Below are 17,500 nucleotides of genomic sequence, written 5' to 3'. Positions count from 1 at the left end.
AAATACGAATTTCCCGCTCAAACGTTACTCCTTCGAGCAAATATCCCCATGTGTTCGCGCACCTCGAACGTGTGATATGAACTAACACGTCGCCGGTATCTCGCACACACGCGAGGAACGCGAGACAGCCTCTCTCACGGCCGTCCCGCGTGAGCACAGCCAATGTGTCGGGAAAAGAAAAGAAACACGAAGAAAGACGGAAGAAAAAGACAACGGAAAAAGCCATATCGCTCCTCCGTCTTTTGATTGCAGTGACTCCCCCCCTCACGGCTCGAGAACCCGACCCGACGGCGGCTGTCGGCGCGAGAGAAGCACCGGGCTGATGGCGCGAGGATGACGACGCGGTCGCACGCGGAATAATAAGAATTCCTTTCCCGTGAGGGAGTCAGTCTTGTCGAGGATTGGTAGGTAGCTCTGGTACGACTTGGTCCTGGCTCGTGGAGGACCTGCCGGCCGGAGTCGCGCATATCCGCAACGGCTTCGCCAGCCAGGGATGCAGCGGCACGTCCTCGGCGTACGGTCGCTCGGACGGCTCCTTCCTCAGCAGTGAGCGGATCAGGCACTTGGCGCGCGGACTCAGACCCTCCGGCACCGCGAACAGGCCGCGCGAGATCTTGGCGAAGAGGGACGCGTGCTCGGCATCGTTGAAGGGATAACGGCCCACCAGCATCGTGTAGAGCAGCACGCCCAGCGACCAGATGTCCGCCGCCTTGCCGGAATAGGCGCGTCCGGAGCGCAGCACTTCCGGTGCGACATACGCCGGACAGCCCCTGCGGTCGGTCAGCTTGTCGTCGTTATTCTCCACGATCACCGCGTCCTCTAGGCTCTCCAGGCGAAGCCGCGTTCTGAGAGAAAGAAGAAAATGTCGATATGAGCTCTTTCGCCGCTTTCGTAAGCCGTCGTTTATCGACGGAATACGCTTATTGCTATGCTATAGCGACGCGATGACCCATGCGCTCGCTTTAACACCCTTGCAACACACTTTTCAGAGCGCCGGAGATTAGCGCAAGAGTATCCTATCGCTCGAGAAAACCGGCGAGAAGCAAGCTGACTTTGTGAGTCAAGTTAACTCGATTCTTTGCGCGTGCCGTTATCGTTCAGAACGAAAGATCTTCGCTTTCTTCTCCGATCGAATCGGACGTGAAACTGATCGCGCGTTCCCCGAATTTTTTCCTCGATGAAGAGGTATTTGAGAACTTTGCCGATAAAGTATACTGGTGGCACAGAATTATAAATGCTTTTCTACAATGAAAGTACAAGTGATGTGTAAGAATGAACTGAAACATTGCTCAACATGTGATGAAAAACGACAAAAAATCTCAAAGTTGACATCTCGAGCTGCAAGCTAGCGTAAATATTTATCTGGCACAAATTAATTGCAATACAAAATTGAAATTAATTCAACATAAGTGGGTTTTATTCATAACATCATTTTTTGCGAAACAAATTATGAAACCCTTATGAAACAGTTCTATAGTCAACTTATCTCATGCCGTGTGTCTACTCGATCCGAGACTACTTGACATATAAATCAAAGCTTGGGGAAATGTAATTCAGTTATCAATTATCAGTTTTCACTTATTATTAAGGTCGTTTTATTATGAAATGAGTTCAGGTGTTCAATTAGCACACAACAGCGTTTTTTTCCATGCATAAAATTTCGTTGAAACTGTCCGAGTTTCTTCCTCGCTAATTTGAATTTTCGGGAGGAGCCGCGGAGCGAGAAGCGTGAAATCCCGCCGCCGAAGACGCGATCCTTTCCCTCGTGCCGTCGTGTGAAATTTGTTCCGAAACGTGTCTCAAGCACGTGTTGCGCCAAGCCCTTCATTCGTTTGCCGACCGATAGCTGCCGCGAGCCTGCGTGCGAGGAGCTCGCGAAGTCGCAGATCTCCTCTATTCGTGCAACCTTTTACGTGCACGCCCGAAGGCAAGGTATTTCAATGTAGCAAGAGGACACCGCGATTGAGCCATCGCCGTCGCTATCGCCTCGACCGTTCTCGAGTCTCTTGGTAGCGCGAAATAACGCGCAACCGAAGCACAGGGGAGAAGAAGAAGGAGGCGGAGGAGGCGGAGGAGGTGGAGGAGGAGAGGAGGAGGAGGAGAGCGCTGCGGCCGATCGCGACTCTGCTGCGTCTGTTGATCAACCTGCAACGCGGAAGTCGCGCGACCGCGCGCGCGTACGTAATATTCTTGGCTCTTGAGTAACTTTTGAGCTCTCCTTCGATGCGAGTTCCCCGGTCGCCCACGATATTCGGTCGAGACGACGCAGTGGCGTAGCTCGCGCGTGAAAGCGGCACGAGCGCTTTTTCGGACGAGAACGTGCCGCCTCCTGGAGGCGCGCGCTTCTATTTGTAAATCAATTGTAACGGCGACGCGCAAATAGTCAGATATCTGGCGGCAGACACTTCAGAATTATCAGATAATAATCTTATCGTTCGCGGTAAAATTTGTCGTTGCACTTTCCCCGCTCGCGATACAGCGAAACGATTGAGGGCGTAACAGCATGTGAAACAATTACTTTCTGTGATACTTAAGTCACGCAAAATGCGCGTTTGTATGTGTATATGTGTATGAGATGTGGACGTTAACATTTGTATTTTTTCAGAAATTTAGCGTGGATATTTTCTGTCGACAAAAATCTCTTAGCGGATATAATTTCTTGCAGGAGGAGGGGGTGGGAGATGATAATACTGATGATATATGTCGCATGTGCCGGGACATTTTTTAGTCTTTTAAACGTACATAAAAAGTACAATTTAATAAATGAGAAGATATTTAAAGGGATGCCACACTTTACTGACAAAATCTTATTTTTTTTTGGAAAAATTTGCATTATATTGATTGCAAAAAATTACAAATGCTTTTATACAATATAAGTGAAAATGCATTAGAACATTACTCAATATGCGATGAAAACAATACAAAATTTCAAAATTGACATTTCGAGTTGTCAATTAGCGTAAATATTTGCCTGATACAAAATTTGTATGGCATGTCCTCTTGTGTGCAAGCAGAACTCGTCAAATTGAGAACGAAAAAGTCCCCTGCCATTTTGCAAACATCCACATGAATATATGTTCGGGATTAATGATAGAAAATTGGAGTAAATAAGTGCGTTTGATGCGGTGGGAGAGTTCTTTAAGCTCGTCTAAGGTGGAGTCTCATCATCTAAATCAACTGATTGGGATGACCAATTTCTTGGCAACGGTAAGCGATACGTAAAGCTGGACAGTGAAGAGCGTATATTATATATATATAATACTGCTCTATTTCCTCAAATTTCCTTCTTCTACGTTTTTCTACATGTCCATTCATTGTTCACAAAACTTCAAGCTTCGTTTTAACAATGTAAATAAATACGTTTTAAAGTTACTCACAATAAACATAATACGTGCATATTAAAACTCTGTATTAATGTTACATGATACTGTGCCTTGGAAAGAATCAGTCAACCACTGGATAAAGTTTCATCCCTACGCAGTATATTTACGACTAACGAGAATGCATTAACACTTAATACTTGAAACTGCACACATCTCTACCAGGAATGCTTCGACACGCAACAGCGTCCCGCAAATAAATAATCTCCCGATAAAATCATCGCGATGAAGACTCATCCCGGATATCACGGAGCAGCGGAATCATCGAGCGTCACGAGGCTGGATCTTTCGTGAACACGCGTCACGCGAGAGAGTCGTTACACGATCTTGACAATCTGAACGAACGAACGAGCGATGTCAATGGCCTCTCTCTCACGAGCAGATGAATCGAACGGACGCAATGGCACGCCAGACCGTTCATGATGAACCGAACGCGGGCTCGCTCGTTTGCTCGCTCCTCTTCTCTTTCTCTCTCTCTCCCTCTCCCTCGGTCGTTGAGACAGAGAAAGAGAGAAGAGAGAGGCGCCGCAGCTTTCTTCGCAAACTTTCACCAGTTCGCCGGCCACGGCACGATATCGCCGGGTTCAAGAACCCCGCCGCCGCCGCCACGGATGTTAGACCGCGGATTCTAGGCGCGATGATTTCCTTGACAGGCCTGTCGTGAAATCCACCGTCGAGGGACGTCCGAAAGTTCGCCGATCCTCGAACGGTCCCTTCTTCTCGAGCCCGTCGTTCGCACGGGTCTCCCCTCGGACCGACCGTTACCCAAGTGCGATTAGCTAACTTCTGTTTCGCCGTTGATGTTATAATTACGGAGCTACAGACTCGTAGAAACAAAGTAGCGATCCCGTTGACGATAGCCACGGGAGTTATCAATCATCGTCGGCTGACTGTATTCGCGGACGCAATAGCGGACTGGTATTTTTAATGGCGACGACGTGGACTTCGTCGTTAGCCGATTGCCCTTACATTCGTCTTCGCGTTAAACGAGGAAAATCCGGAATTGGACACGGTCGTGCACGAATATGAATAACGCACTTCGGAAAGTCATCGCTCGTCCCGGACGTAGAAGAGAATAGAAATTGAAGTTTACGCGAGACTCATCCTTCTTCGCGCTTTTTAATTCGCATTAATAATATCGAGGAAAAAAATACTCGATTTATAATTACAAAAAATTTGTCGTGTTCGTCAAATAAAATAAAAAACGAAATTATTTAATCATTACTGGTCAACGAATAATTTGTTATATAGAATTTCAGATGCGTTTCTCTTTTGCTTCGTATTGTAATGTATAGAATCCGAAAACGAACTCAGAATTTCTCTATCACCCACAATTTTTTTTCTGATGATCATCTGACATTTAATACGTTGTATATAGAAGTTGTATATAGAATACTCTATATATACGCGCAATTCCCAATTCAATTTAATTCTAAATTTTTAATTCTAATTTTTATATCAAAACACTATAAATATTAAATATATTCCATTAAAAAACTCTCCATTTAACCAATATATTTATCTATAAAAAATTAGATAAATCATGGATGCGATCCATAAATATTACCTATAAATATTAAATATATTCCATTAAAAAACTCTCCATTTAACCAATATATTTATCTATAAAAAATTAGATAAATCATGGATGCGATCCATAAATATTACCTATAAATATTAAATATATTCCATTAAAAAACTCTCCATTTAACCAATATATTTATCTATAAAAAATTAGATAAATCATGGATGCGATCCATTAGACACTACAAATACTTTAAAGTGTTTAAGGAAAAGCAACGATTAGTCCATACGGCGCTTCAAAGCACTTGTAACTTCTAATGAATCCTATGTCTGTATATAAAGAAAAACAACCTGAAACTTAAAAATCAAATCATTGGAAAACCTTAGATGTAAAAAAGATATGTTTGCATTTTCAAGTGAGCATAAAAATATTACATAGATCATTTTTTATTAATTAAACCAGTGTAATTTTTACAAACGTAATGAATAATATCGACTAGGTATGTTTTTAAATATTTAACGAGGATTTTCTATTTTCCTTTTAATAACTAAACTTGTGATGAGAATTTAAAAAAGAAAAATGACAAATCTTTTACACCAACCCAACAAAAATTGCCCTTTATGTACGACTCGCTTTTCTTCGCGCTCTTTAATTCGCGCTACTAACTATTGATTAAAATTTTAATCTACGATTTAGTCGGTCGAGTAAAAAAAACCTAGGCATTTGGGTACTTCCTAAATATTCAGGAATCTGAACGGTTACGGAACAGCGCGTAAGACACGGATATATATTCGGGTCTCAGCTTTGAATTTACTACGGCTTCAAGAATAGCGAAGTTCTGTCTCTTCCTCTCTCGTGCGAAGAATCGAACGAGGTCTACTCGAGGATCGTTAACCTCTCTCGCGAATGACGATCTTGATTGAATTCGGCGTCGAACCGGACCGCCAACGGCGTTGCGAAACGCGTGCGTGGCGGAGAGAAATCCGGTCGCGCGAGAGACCGAATTATGCTTTTCACCGCGGACGAACGACAGCCACGTACAGTACGCGTACGCTACGTACACGCCCGCGCGACGCGCGCGTTTCTGCCGAGACGCGCGTGACGCATTCAGCAATTACCATAGGTCGAACTGCCATACGAAGGAGCATCCGGGAAAAGGCTGATTTGATCGCTTAATCCGCCCATTGTCGACCAATGGAAGAAAGAGAAACGCGAACGCGTGAGATCCGCTGTGGAATGGAACTCGCGCCGGGATCACGACGGGAAGGAACACGCGCGCAATACGCACACGAGAACGATCCCGAATTTCGTTAAATTGTTAGCAACACTCCGGTTGCTGCAGTAACATTAGCGGCACTAACGAAACTAATGAAATTATAGTACCATTAATGAAGCTTCCAATGAAACTACAGTATCATTGGTCCCATTAGCAACATTCCCGTTTGTGTCTCTGTTATTATCGTTAATTATTATATTGTCGTTAATTACAAACGACTAGTACAATACATTCGGGCGCAAACCGATTGCAAATAATTTTCTTCTAAGAAACATACAAAAAGAGATAAAGGGAGAGAGAAAGAGAGAGAGAGAGAGAGAGAGAGAGAGAGAGAGAGAGAGAGAGAGAGAGAGAGAGAGAGAGAAGAATATAGAACATTTCTCTACTCGACTGAAATATTAAGGTTACACAAATATTGAAATATTTTACACGTTATTTCAATAACATCTCACATTTCAAGCAGTATTTCGGTCGACGTATTCTCGTGCGCGCAAATTTCATTATACAACTATTTACGCGAAACCGAGTATCAAATTTTCACTACACAGAAAAAAAACTTGGTTGAATTAATTAGAATTCAGGATACATCAACCAAATTGTTTGGTGAGATATGTACGAATCATATATTTAATTAAGGTAACCAGACAAATTTGATTACAAGTGTTCAGTTAAAGTAACTAGACAGAGAGGTGTGGTTACTTTAACTAAACTAAAAATTATATTAACATTTCTTACTAGAAACTTTATTACTTTTTCAACTGAAAATTATTTTTTTAAGGTGTTAGTGTATAATTATTTGCTTAATTAGTTTGATGTTATATTATATTTCGAGAACTCGTTTTTTATCTTGGATTCGAACCCAGAATCTCCAGATTGTGAATCGTCTGTATACATACTACGCCACTTTACCAATTGATAAATCCGTTATAAACTGCCTAAATTTATAGCAAATATAATTATAATAAATTATATATTCAAGTATTCAACACTAATTACATCATAGGTAAACAATTTATAATAGATCTATCAACTAATGATGTGGCACATAGACTCACAATCCGAAGGTCCTAAGTTCGAAACCCACCAGGATATACAAAAAAAGTGAGTTCCCAAATACAATATAATATCAAATCAATTAAATTTTAAGCAAAATAATCACACACTAACACCTTAAAAAACAATTTTCAGTTAAAAAAAGTAATAAGATTTTCTTATAGGAAATGTAAACATAATTTTGTCCAGTTTGATTAAAGTATCCCAAACTTGTCTAGTTATTTTAACCGAACGCTTATAACCAAAAATATGGTTTGTTCCTTATTTTACCAGTCTGATCGATGTATTCTGAATTCAACCAGATTTTTCTTTCCGTGTGTATAAAATACAGAAGGATGGAAACATTGATTACTCGACGAAACATTGAGACATACATTACTCAACTCTAGGGTATTGCGCACGCTATTTAAATAACACCTCACTCTTTTAAGCGGCACTTCGACCGACGTGCACGCAAATTTCCCGTTTCCATCTCCGGCCCGCCGATTTCCGTGCGATACCGGGTGCTGGAATTTCGCCAACGAGCGTCGCGCGTCGTAACCGCACGCGTTACCGTAATCCAGCTTGTGTTCCTCTTAAAGCACGGCCGATTACGATGGGACGAACGCGAAACGGTGAGAACAGGAGGAAAAGAACACCTCACGCCGTCTCGGACCCGTTTCGACCCCGCGGCGGCGGCGGCGGCGGTGGAACGAGCCAGGGCTCGCGCGCGTTTCCTAATTATACCACGTTTCAAAACCTCGCGGCGGCAACAGCAGCAGCAGCAACGGTACAGCCGATGAACCAATATGCTTTTCTGGCTTGCAACATTCCCCGGACTCTCCTTATTCTACGTTGCGCGCGCGGGAGCAGCTCGCCGAGCGGCAGGAATGCGGATTGGCCAACAACGGACCGACATACGAGTCGATCTCTCGATCGCCAGCACCGGTACGACACACACGTCCGTCTGACTCGCAGCCGCTTGTTGTTGTGTTGTTGCTCGTGTGTTTGCCTGACTGTTGCGCTTGCACACGCTGCAGCGACACGTGGGTGCGTCGCATATATCGTACTGCCGGACAGCCGCGCGCGTTCCGAGATAACGCCACATATGAGCGAACCGCTCGCAAACACACCCTAAATCGTGAGTCCGACGTGGTCCAATGGAATCCGAGCGGGGAACAATGTACGTGACAGCGGACAGGTATAGCTTTTAACGCGGGAGGATTTACAATCGTTTGTCCGTTACTGCTAGGTGGTGTCGATGCACCTGCCTTTGGCCCTTCAGTAGGCGTGCACCTCTTTTATCTTACTTTGGCCTGCCACAGATATATTATCTACCAAGATTTCTTAATTGACTTCACGAGAAGATTCTCAATTTGTCTCTCATATATGTATGTCTGTTTGTATATTCTTCTTTATAACATGAGAACCGTTGGAGGTAAAACCTTTTGTAACTCCTTCAATATGTTATGTCTTATGGTCCTTGGGTTAGTATTATTCGAATTTGTTCGAATGATGCAGAATTTGCGTAATATATCACTTTCTTGAAAATTCCAGAACGTCTAGAGATATAAGATGAAACTTTTATTCTTAACCGACTCCAAAGAAAAAATTTTTTGTGAGACTGACTTTCAGTTTATATAATTTATATTTTAAAATTTTATGTAATTTTATTCTAATTCTAAATTTAATTTTTGTTTAATTTTAAATCCGTTTTTACTTTAAGCTGCCACTTATGTTGTCTTTATTGAAAACCGAAAAGATAATCTTTTTACGCATTTTTACAAGGCGTCAGTCAACCTGATTTCATTTCATTTAAGAAGGCTGATTTTCAACACCTGTATTGATACATCGTAAATCGGTCTGATATATCCTATATATGCGCGCGAGCGATACACTCTCTCCCCCATTCTGTGCGAGAGCGCACACCGAGTCAGATCCGCGACGAATTAGTTCATAATCGTTTCATTTCCATATTCACTCACACTTCTTTTTCAGCGTTGAGAACAGAGAGAGGTCACCTGACGAGAAAAACACACCCACATTGATCGATTTCCCCTTCACTCGGAAAAGCGAACACGAACTCCGCGCGCACTATCGATACCTTCGCTTCGATTCCAAATGGCGTATGTCATCTATTCACTTTTAACAATTTACGGAGAAGAATGCGTTCGGCGCTTCCTTCGAGCTTCCACGCGGTGCTATCGATGAGAAAAAAGCACGAGCTGCTAAATAATACAAAAGTATAACAGATAAAAATATGTCGCGTCTTCTTAGTCCTTCGCAATGATAACCGAATTCCAAAGCGATTAGAATTTCGTATTTGTTTCCTACTTATGTCTCGCGCAATCACGAACTCGGCGAGCTCAATCGAGGGCAATCGTTTGTTCCCATTCACATTTTTACAGATGTACATACATTGTCCCGAAAAAGTCATAACCGAAATCCGGTTGTTGGGACTGAGTCGAAATTTTAACCTTATTTTAAACCTGAACTTCCTAACATATCTATTGTGTGAGTGCAAAAATTTTTATAGATTTCTCAAAGATGTCGGTATTGATCCAGTTTTACAGCAACATTTACAAATATGTAGATATATTATATACCATTAAAAAGATTATACTTTAAGCTATCAAAATAAACAGAAATTGGTTTAATTCGATTTTTAGTGGTTTTGAAGTAAAATTGAAAATGGATATATATTGATAGAGTCTAAATGGATATATATTGATATATATTGATATATATTGAAAATGGATATATATTGATAGAGTCTATTTGTGCGATATGTTTGGAGAGAAGGCTGTGTCGATTGCAACCTATGAGAGATTGCAAAATTTAGACGAGGTGATGTTAATCAGTCACGCTCCGGTCAGCCTTTTGGCATTGATGACAACATTGCGCAATTTAGTGGACATCAATTCATATCATGATATTTATAAATTTCATCTCACTGATATTGTTACAAAATAATTAAAAAAAAAAACTTTATTACTTCAGCTATTATATTTAGCCAAAAAGGGTCATTTGATCAACTTCCTTTATATTCGTTCCCTTTTTACTCTTTCCTCCTATCGTTCCCTACAATTGCTTCTTATGCTAAATATTTAACTTATCCTATAATACTCTCGGAGGTTTTGCTATTGCCTTTCCGAAAGGAGTACGAGCGTAAGAAAATTTTCGGTTCTACCGAGTATCGAACCTCTAGCATGATAGACTGGTATGCAGTCTGCTGTGTTACGCTCGCACTCTTGTTGCAAAATAATTATTTCAATAATTATAAACGATTTAATTAACTCTGAACGACTTAATTTTATTAATAAAATACTGACTGACTAAAGAGTAGCACCAGAACCTCCTTAACCGGTTCACTGGTAAGCACACATATATGTAGGAAAGAAAAGTGCCACAACTGGTAAGTACACATATATGTGTTCGCTGTATATCTCCGCCAGTTTTAAACGGATTTGCATGAAACTTGCTACCCTCATGTTTTTTGGATCGCTGATTAAGAATCCGAAGTCAAATTTGAGAAATTTAAAATGACGGATCCAATATGGCGGCTTCAAGTGATTAACTTTGATATTTCATTACAGATACGGAACAAATATAGTATGATATTCGGTATGATTCCATGGATACTCCGTTCCCTAATAGCACAAATTGACGTCCAGAAGATTTCCAGAGTACGTCCTGAGAACGTCCTGGGAACGTTTCTACGTCCTCAGGAAATCTGTGGGACGTCCCCAAGAGATTTTGTGCTGTATGGGTTATTATGGGAAATATTATGAATTTTATATTATAAATTATAAAATGAAACAATATAAAAATATATTCAGTACTGACTTTAGAGAAAATTTGACCCTGGAAATATAATGAACAATATAAAGGATATTAGTTTTGGGTGCATAGGGTAAAAGTACCGGTAACGGGACAAATTTGACCTCGAATTCGTAATCAGCTACCCAAAAAACCCCTTATTAGATAAGCTTTCATGTAAAATGCGGAATTTTTTGTTCTCACCAGTTTTGGCACGAAACGTTGGTTCCGAGTTCAACCGGCTAATAAAGACTATCGTTATATGGTTTCCTACCTCGCTTCGTCGGCGAAGACGAACTTTCGGAGTTTGAGGTCCCTCAACACGACTCCGTACTCGTGACACTTCGCCACGGCCCTGGCAGCCTGCCGGAAGAGTCGCCTCGCCTCCGGCTCGCGCAATCTCCTGCGTGCCCTTACGTAGGCGTGCAGGTCGCCGTGGTGGCCCTCCAAGAGGAGATAGCGCCGGCCTCCGGATGCCTCCACGACGCCAGCCACACCGCTTGCCGCGCCGGTGCCCTCCAGACGAAGGTGGGCCTGCAACAACGCCTCGCAACCTTTGTCGCCCACGGTCAACGCCTGCAACCAATCCGGAAATGCTATTTACAACAAGAGCGATCAAGAGCCGTCGTTGTCCGCGAATTGAGGGTGCGCCGGCGGAAAGCTCACCGAAAGTCAATTCTAAAAGTATCGGTAAGTGGACAGCTAATGCTTTAATTTGTATTTAATAACCACTTTTTAATGGCTAATGTTCCACTTGTGAAATGATACATTTTTACTGAATAAAGTTACTTGATATATAATTTTATTTTTCCACTTTCTTCAGAAGTTAATTCCGAACTGTATCTAACGTTTTCAATATAAAGTTTTGACGCTAATTTGGTACTAATATCAATTTTAGTATTGATGCTATATTTTTTGGAAAACAATTGCACTAATTTGATACTGATGCTAGTATATTTTTGAGATCCTAATTTTTTTTTAATAAACTTTACTAATCCTAGAAAATTAACAGATTAATCTTAATTAAAATTGTTTGTGAAATAATTATAGCGTCTAATTGATTAAATACTTGTGCATGTATGTGTATATAATTACGTTCTGGTAAATTTTGTCCACTCAAGTTAGGTAAAGTCACACTTAAGAGTAAGACGAGCAAGAGTGATAAATTTTTTAAGTTCTCAAAAAAAGAAAAAAAAGAATACAAGTTTTTCTTTCTTGAATTATATCAAGTAGATTCTTGCAAATAACTTACTTTCGTTTAATGCTATGTAATCTCATTTGAAAATTAAATCTAAAAAATGAAGATATTTTCAAGAATGACTTTTTCTGTATAATCATACGATGGCGGGCAAGGTCGCCGCGTGAAAGGGTTTGAGACTGATAAAACTGCGTGCACCCACCAGGCGGCGGCGATGACTGACGCAAGTTTTCCTATCGTATTCTAATTAATAATTGGTTCAAATTGCGGTTATTGAATGCGAAACTACATTTATCTATAATTATACGATTACACAGTTCTACAACTGAACCGCCGTCAAAGTCAGATTCTATAATCTACGATAATCTACGATATAATTTACAATAAAACCAAATGAACAAGAGAAAAGAAAATTTAATTAACGTCCATAGATTATGAAAATTACAAACGTAACGGCGACTATTTCTGAAACTTTGTTATTCGTCCGGCTGTTCATCTCTCTCGGGTTCGTGTCGAAACCCGACACCGTTTCGACATTCGAGTCCCATTAGTTTAATAAGAGCACCAGTGCGTTCTTTACGAAATCGCCCTGACGCCCCGCGAACGGCTATCGATTGCCGCTTCGGTAATGCCCCCGATACAGAAAAAGCGTATTCGACCGAAAAATGTTTTAGTATCTCTTCTATAGGTTTTATGAGCAAACCCCGTAACCTTATCCGATTTCATCGATTACGGAAATGTCAATACTTAGGAATTTTACTTAGGAATTTTACCGACAAAATATATTTTTTGCAAATTTTATGTCGTACTGTTTGCACAGAATGATAAATACAAAAGCTTTTACACAGAAAAAATACATGCATAAAATGAATTGGAACATCGCTCAATATGTAACTAAACTGATTAAATTTTCAAAATTAACATCTCTCGAGCTGTTGACGTAAATATTTGGCTGATACAAAAGAAATGCAGGAAAAATTAAAGTATTTTTTAGAGTTTTTTTATTTGCATGTATAAAATTGCAAATACTTATACAAAATAAAAGTACCAATGAATGAATAATAGAATAATATATTATATATTATATAAAAAATTTGTAAATAAATTTTAATATAAAAAATCTGTAAATAAATTTTTTTTTAATTTTTTGTATAACCTAGGATACTCCAATATTTATACTTTCATTCTGTATAAACATTTACAAATCTATACAATTAAATAGAATAACTATAAATACGAAGCCGTATTACGTCAATATTTTTTTAAAAGAACTTTTAAATTTTTCCTCGTTTTCCTCACATATAGAACAACGTTCCAATTCGTTTTTGCGTATACTTTCATGGTGTAACAGTATTTGCAATTATATATAACCAATACGGTGTAAAACTTTGCAGAAAAGAGTCATTTTGTCGTTAAGCTTTCAACAAAAAGATCGCGAATATATAGGTCGACTTAAAACGCGAATTAACGAAACGTTTCACTCGTGTGTCCTTGAACTCCTTTACTATCGAGGGGGTTAGTGCATTTATCGTTACTCCAGATCAGCGCTTGCGACCTCTTCGTTCCCCGATCAGCGATTGTGACAGACTGAACTAACTGCGACCGCCAGTATTCTCCTCTTTGATTCTTTTCGACATCACGAACTCTCGCGATTTGCGAAAGCGCACGTCACACGGCGCTCTCATGTAATTGTCAATTATATTAAACGGCCATGGCTCTAGAAACGATTATGAATAACGGACGATGCGGCAACGCGCGCGTATGTGACGGAGGAGGTGAGGTGACGCGATGAGGCCCCGGGTGTGCGAAGTGACAGCCTTGTATTTGTTCGCAGCGCGATGATGTAAGCGACTCATTGTATAACGCGCGGCGATTGTAAAATGTTAATGAAAACGTGGCAAGAGAGTCGCGTGTCCCGCCGGCATCGCGTACGCGTTTCGTGACGGGCGTATTACCATGTAGCGTTTGTTAATCTCTCCGAGATATATCTATCTGTGATTTTCAAAGAAAAAAAAAAGGGGAAAAGAAATAGAACATCGAGAGAAAGTCGCGGATGACAGTCGATTGCGAATGTGAAGTCGAAGGTCTCGAATAAATGTAAATCGGCGTGAATGCAACGCAAAATATGTATTAAATGATAATAATACTTTATCGTGTGCATATTTAATATATGTATAATATGGTATGTATAATATATGTATATATGGTAAAGTAGGATATTACATGTGTGTGTGTGTGTGCGCACGCGCGCTGTGAGTTTGCATGTACTTCTACGCGGAAAAAATATTATAGCAAAAATTAGAACAAAATTTTTTTTAAATCTTGGATCATATAAGAATTACGAATAAAATTACTATACAGATTGTCTGATATTAAACGTCCCATACCTCGTACGTAAAGATTAGGTCAAACTACAAACACAAAATTCCTCTATCATTTTACAAACAACCACGCAAAATTTTCAGTTATTAATTAAAGAAGATTGACGAATGATTATATATAATTTACCTCTTGAAATTTTTAGTAGTCTTAAAGCGATACATGATAGAAAGATTCAATTGTAAGTGATTGAATCATCATAGAATGTGCTATCTTGACATTTGAGATATATAAGAGAAAGAGAAGAAAAGCATTGAAGCATCCAATGAACTTGATTAGCTCAGTTGATGAAGTAGTTGTCCTGTAGAGGGGAAGGTCACGGGTTCGATTCTCACAAGCATGAGAAATTTCTGCTCTCTCCAAGTTTCTTACATTTCCTTTCCGACTTTTACACAGAAGTTCCGTACTTGAAAAAAATTATTTCAGCATGTAATTTTCATTCTTCGCTTTCTAAGTTTCTCGTACTCTCGAAATTAATCCCATAATCACTAAAAATTGCAAGTATATCTTACAAGGGGAAGAGACATCACGTACTTCTGATTCAACAATTTTGATAAAAAAATTTTTTTTATGAGTAGTTTTCGTCCAATGAAGTTACTTTGCAAAATCATTCGATGCACTTCTCAGAATTTGCAGAGACAATTTTATAAAATTTAATGTACGCGCAAACGTACGCGCAATACAAATACTCGTAGAGTCGGTTGTTCCAACCTTTAGATAAATAAACTGATTTAACAAACGTTAAACCATTAATCATATTAACATTAATCATATTAATCGGATTATTAATCATTAATCCATTAATCTCTCCAATAATTATATTATATAAATTTCGCAACGTTTAAAATGATATTTATTATATAAGCATATAAAACATGTGAGTATGTGCAGTGCGCTTACGTTAAACTTTATGAATTTTTTCCCTGCAAATTCCGAAAAGTATATCAAATGGCTTTGCAAAAAAATTTCATTGGACGAAAACTACTTATAAAAATTTTTTTTATCAAAATCGATAAGTCAGAGATAATATCCTGTTGTTAATCGAATAAGTTACTATAATCAGTTACTTATTACTTAAATAATAAGTTACTATCGAATAAGTTACTTATTACTTCAGATCATGAATGATTATATTTTCAAGCGAAATGTTCTGCGTGTATGTATCTCTAACTCGCAAATAAGCTGTAAATACTCGAAGATAATAAAATGACTGGTATATGATATAATAATAGCAGCAAGAGATTATTATTGCGGATAACTAATAAAATATAATTATAAGATAATAAGTAATAATAAGAGACTTGCAGCAAGAAAATAACACGCGCGCGTGTACTTTACGCGCATTTGCGACACGTACGCATACACATCGAATCCGCCAGCAGTACCGGTGGTAAAAATTCTGAAATCCGAATTTGAAATTCTAATCTCGCCCGTGCGAGATACGAGAGTCGGTGTATTTGATAAGAATTGCTTAATAGGGTATCCGGGTTACTTATCAAGCTATTCAAGTAGCGTATACAAGTGATCGTATATCGTTGCGCTGTACGAAGAGTACAAAAGATTTAAACGTTAGATTCATTTCAACTGGCCGTGTACGTAAGGTATAATGGCGTACGAATTAAATAGGTATCCCGAAATATCGCTTCTTTTTCTCAATTAAACGAGCAGGTCACCCGGATAAAGATCAATTGGGCCTTCTTCAAGAAGAACGTACAACACGCGGTCTCATCCCCCAGACGAACGCATTATTACGTTGCCGATCTCGCAACGGGTCTCGTGATGGAGGATACGATCGAATCGAACATTAGCGAGACCGTTACACACGCGTCTGTGTGCCCCATTATATAATGCCACAGGCATAATACGATGGAGACTCGGAGGCAGCTGCAGTGCGCCGTGGATGGCATCCACGTGCACTGGCGCGTCGTCGTCAATATGTGCCACGCCAATAGCACCCATTATTATACGACGAGAGGCTGAATCGCGATACCGTCATCGAGAACACGTCGCGAGACCCTATTTACTCGCCGCTGCATTCGCCAGCACAATCTCGTTACATGCGAGTGACGTTTCAGCGTATTGATTCCCTATTTAAATGGGACCTGTTAATCTTCTGTTTTTCAATCAACGACTTAGTGTCGCGAGATTCTTTAATCATTTCGAACAACTAAAATGATTCCTGAAATCTCTGAATATAGTTGGCTCAGTCTCTATAATAGTTCTCCTAACTATTCAAGCTTTAGTTGCAATTATTACAAAATAGTTTGTTAAATTGATTCTACATGATGTCCCGGAGCAATCTCCGAAGCTCTTACGAAGACATAGTACGGATTAAGGTGAACATAAAAGTCCTGTGCCGTTTTGCGATATTCGCAATAACTATCGAAGTATTAATTAAAGATTTGTGAATAATCAAGAGATTATGGTGGATGAGCTGTAGAGTGACGACATCTGCCGTTGTGTACATTAAGTCAAATTGAATAAAAAAGTCCTCTATCTTTTTTTTAATAACTTTGTAGATTTTTAGTTATTAATTAGAGAAGATTAATATATTATTGCGTACAATCACATAGCAATTTTCCTTTATTAATAACTAAAGATCTACGTGCAAAATGGTAAAGGACTTTTTTGTTTAGTTTGATCTAATATATACAACAGTATACATCACCACAGTTCATCTACTATATCGCGCATAATCATTCACAAATCTCCTTTAATTAACATTTCGATAATTATTACGAATATCACAAAGCGGTATAGAACTTTTGCGTTCACTTTAATCCATACTATGCCTCGGAGAGGCTTCGGAGATTCTGGAACACTCTGTATATAGTTATCACACACACACACACACACACACACACACACACACACACACACACACACACACA

At 39.6% G+C, this 17,500-nt stretch overlaps 1 protein-coding gene across 3 annotated transcripts in view; it reads right to left on the bottom strand.

Moving 5' to 3' along the window:
* LOC116841927 (tribbles homolog 2) overlaps window positions 1–17,500 on the bottom strand; it is a 40,981-nt gene that overhangs the window by 2,681 nt on the left and 20,800 nt on the right. For all 3 annotated transcript variants that reach the window (XM_032810422.1, XM_032810420.1, XM_032810421.1), the window contains exons 3-4: window positions 11,307–11,608; window positions 1–845 (exon numbers count right to left, since the gene is read on the bottom strand). The exon at window positions 1–845 is cut by the window's left edge and continues 2,681 nt beyond it. In XM_032810422.1, the coding sequence (XP_032666313.1) occupies window positions 386–845; window positions 11,307–11,608 (762 nt within the window). In that variant the 3' untranslated portion in view covers window positions 1–385. The remainder of the gene's footprint in view (window positions 846–11,306; window positions 11,609–17,500) is intronic.

The sequence above is a fragment of the Odontomachus brunneus genome, unplaced genomic scaffold, assembly GCF_010583005.1.
Source record: "Odontomachus brunneus isolate Ranch 3 - 2012 unplaced genomic scaffold, Obru_v1 Obru_scaffold_019, whole genome shotgun sequence".
NCBI classification, from domain to species: Eukaryota; Metazoa; Arthropoda; class Insecta; order Hymenoptera; family Formicidae; genus Odontomachus; species Odontomachus brunneus.
This window is presented reverse-complemented; position numbering and strand designations above follow the sequence as displayed.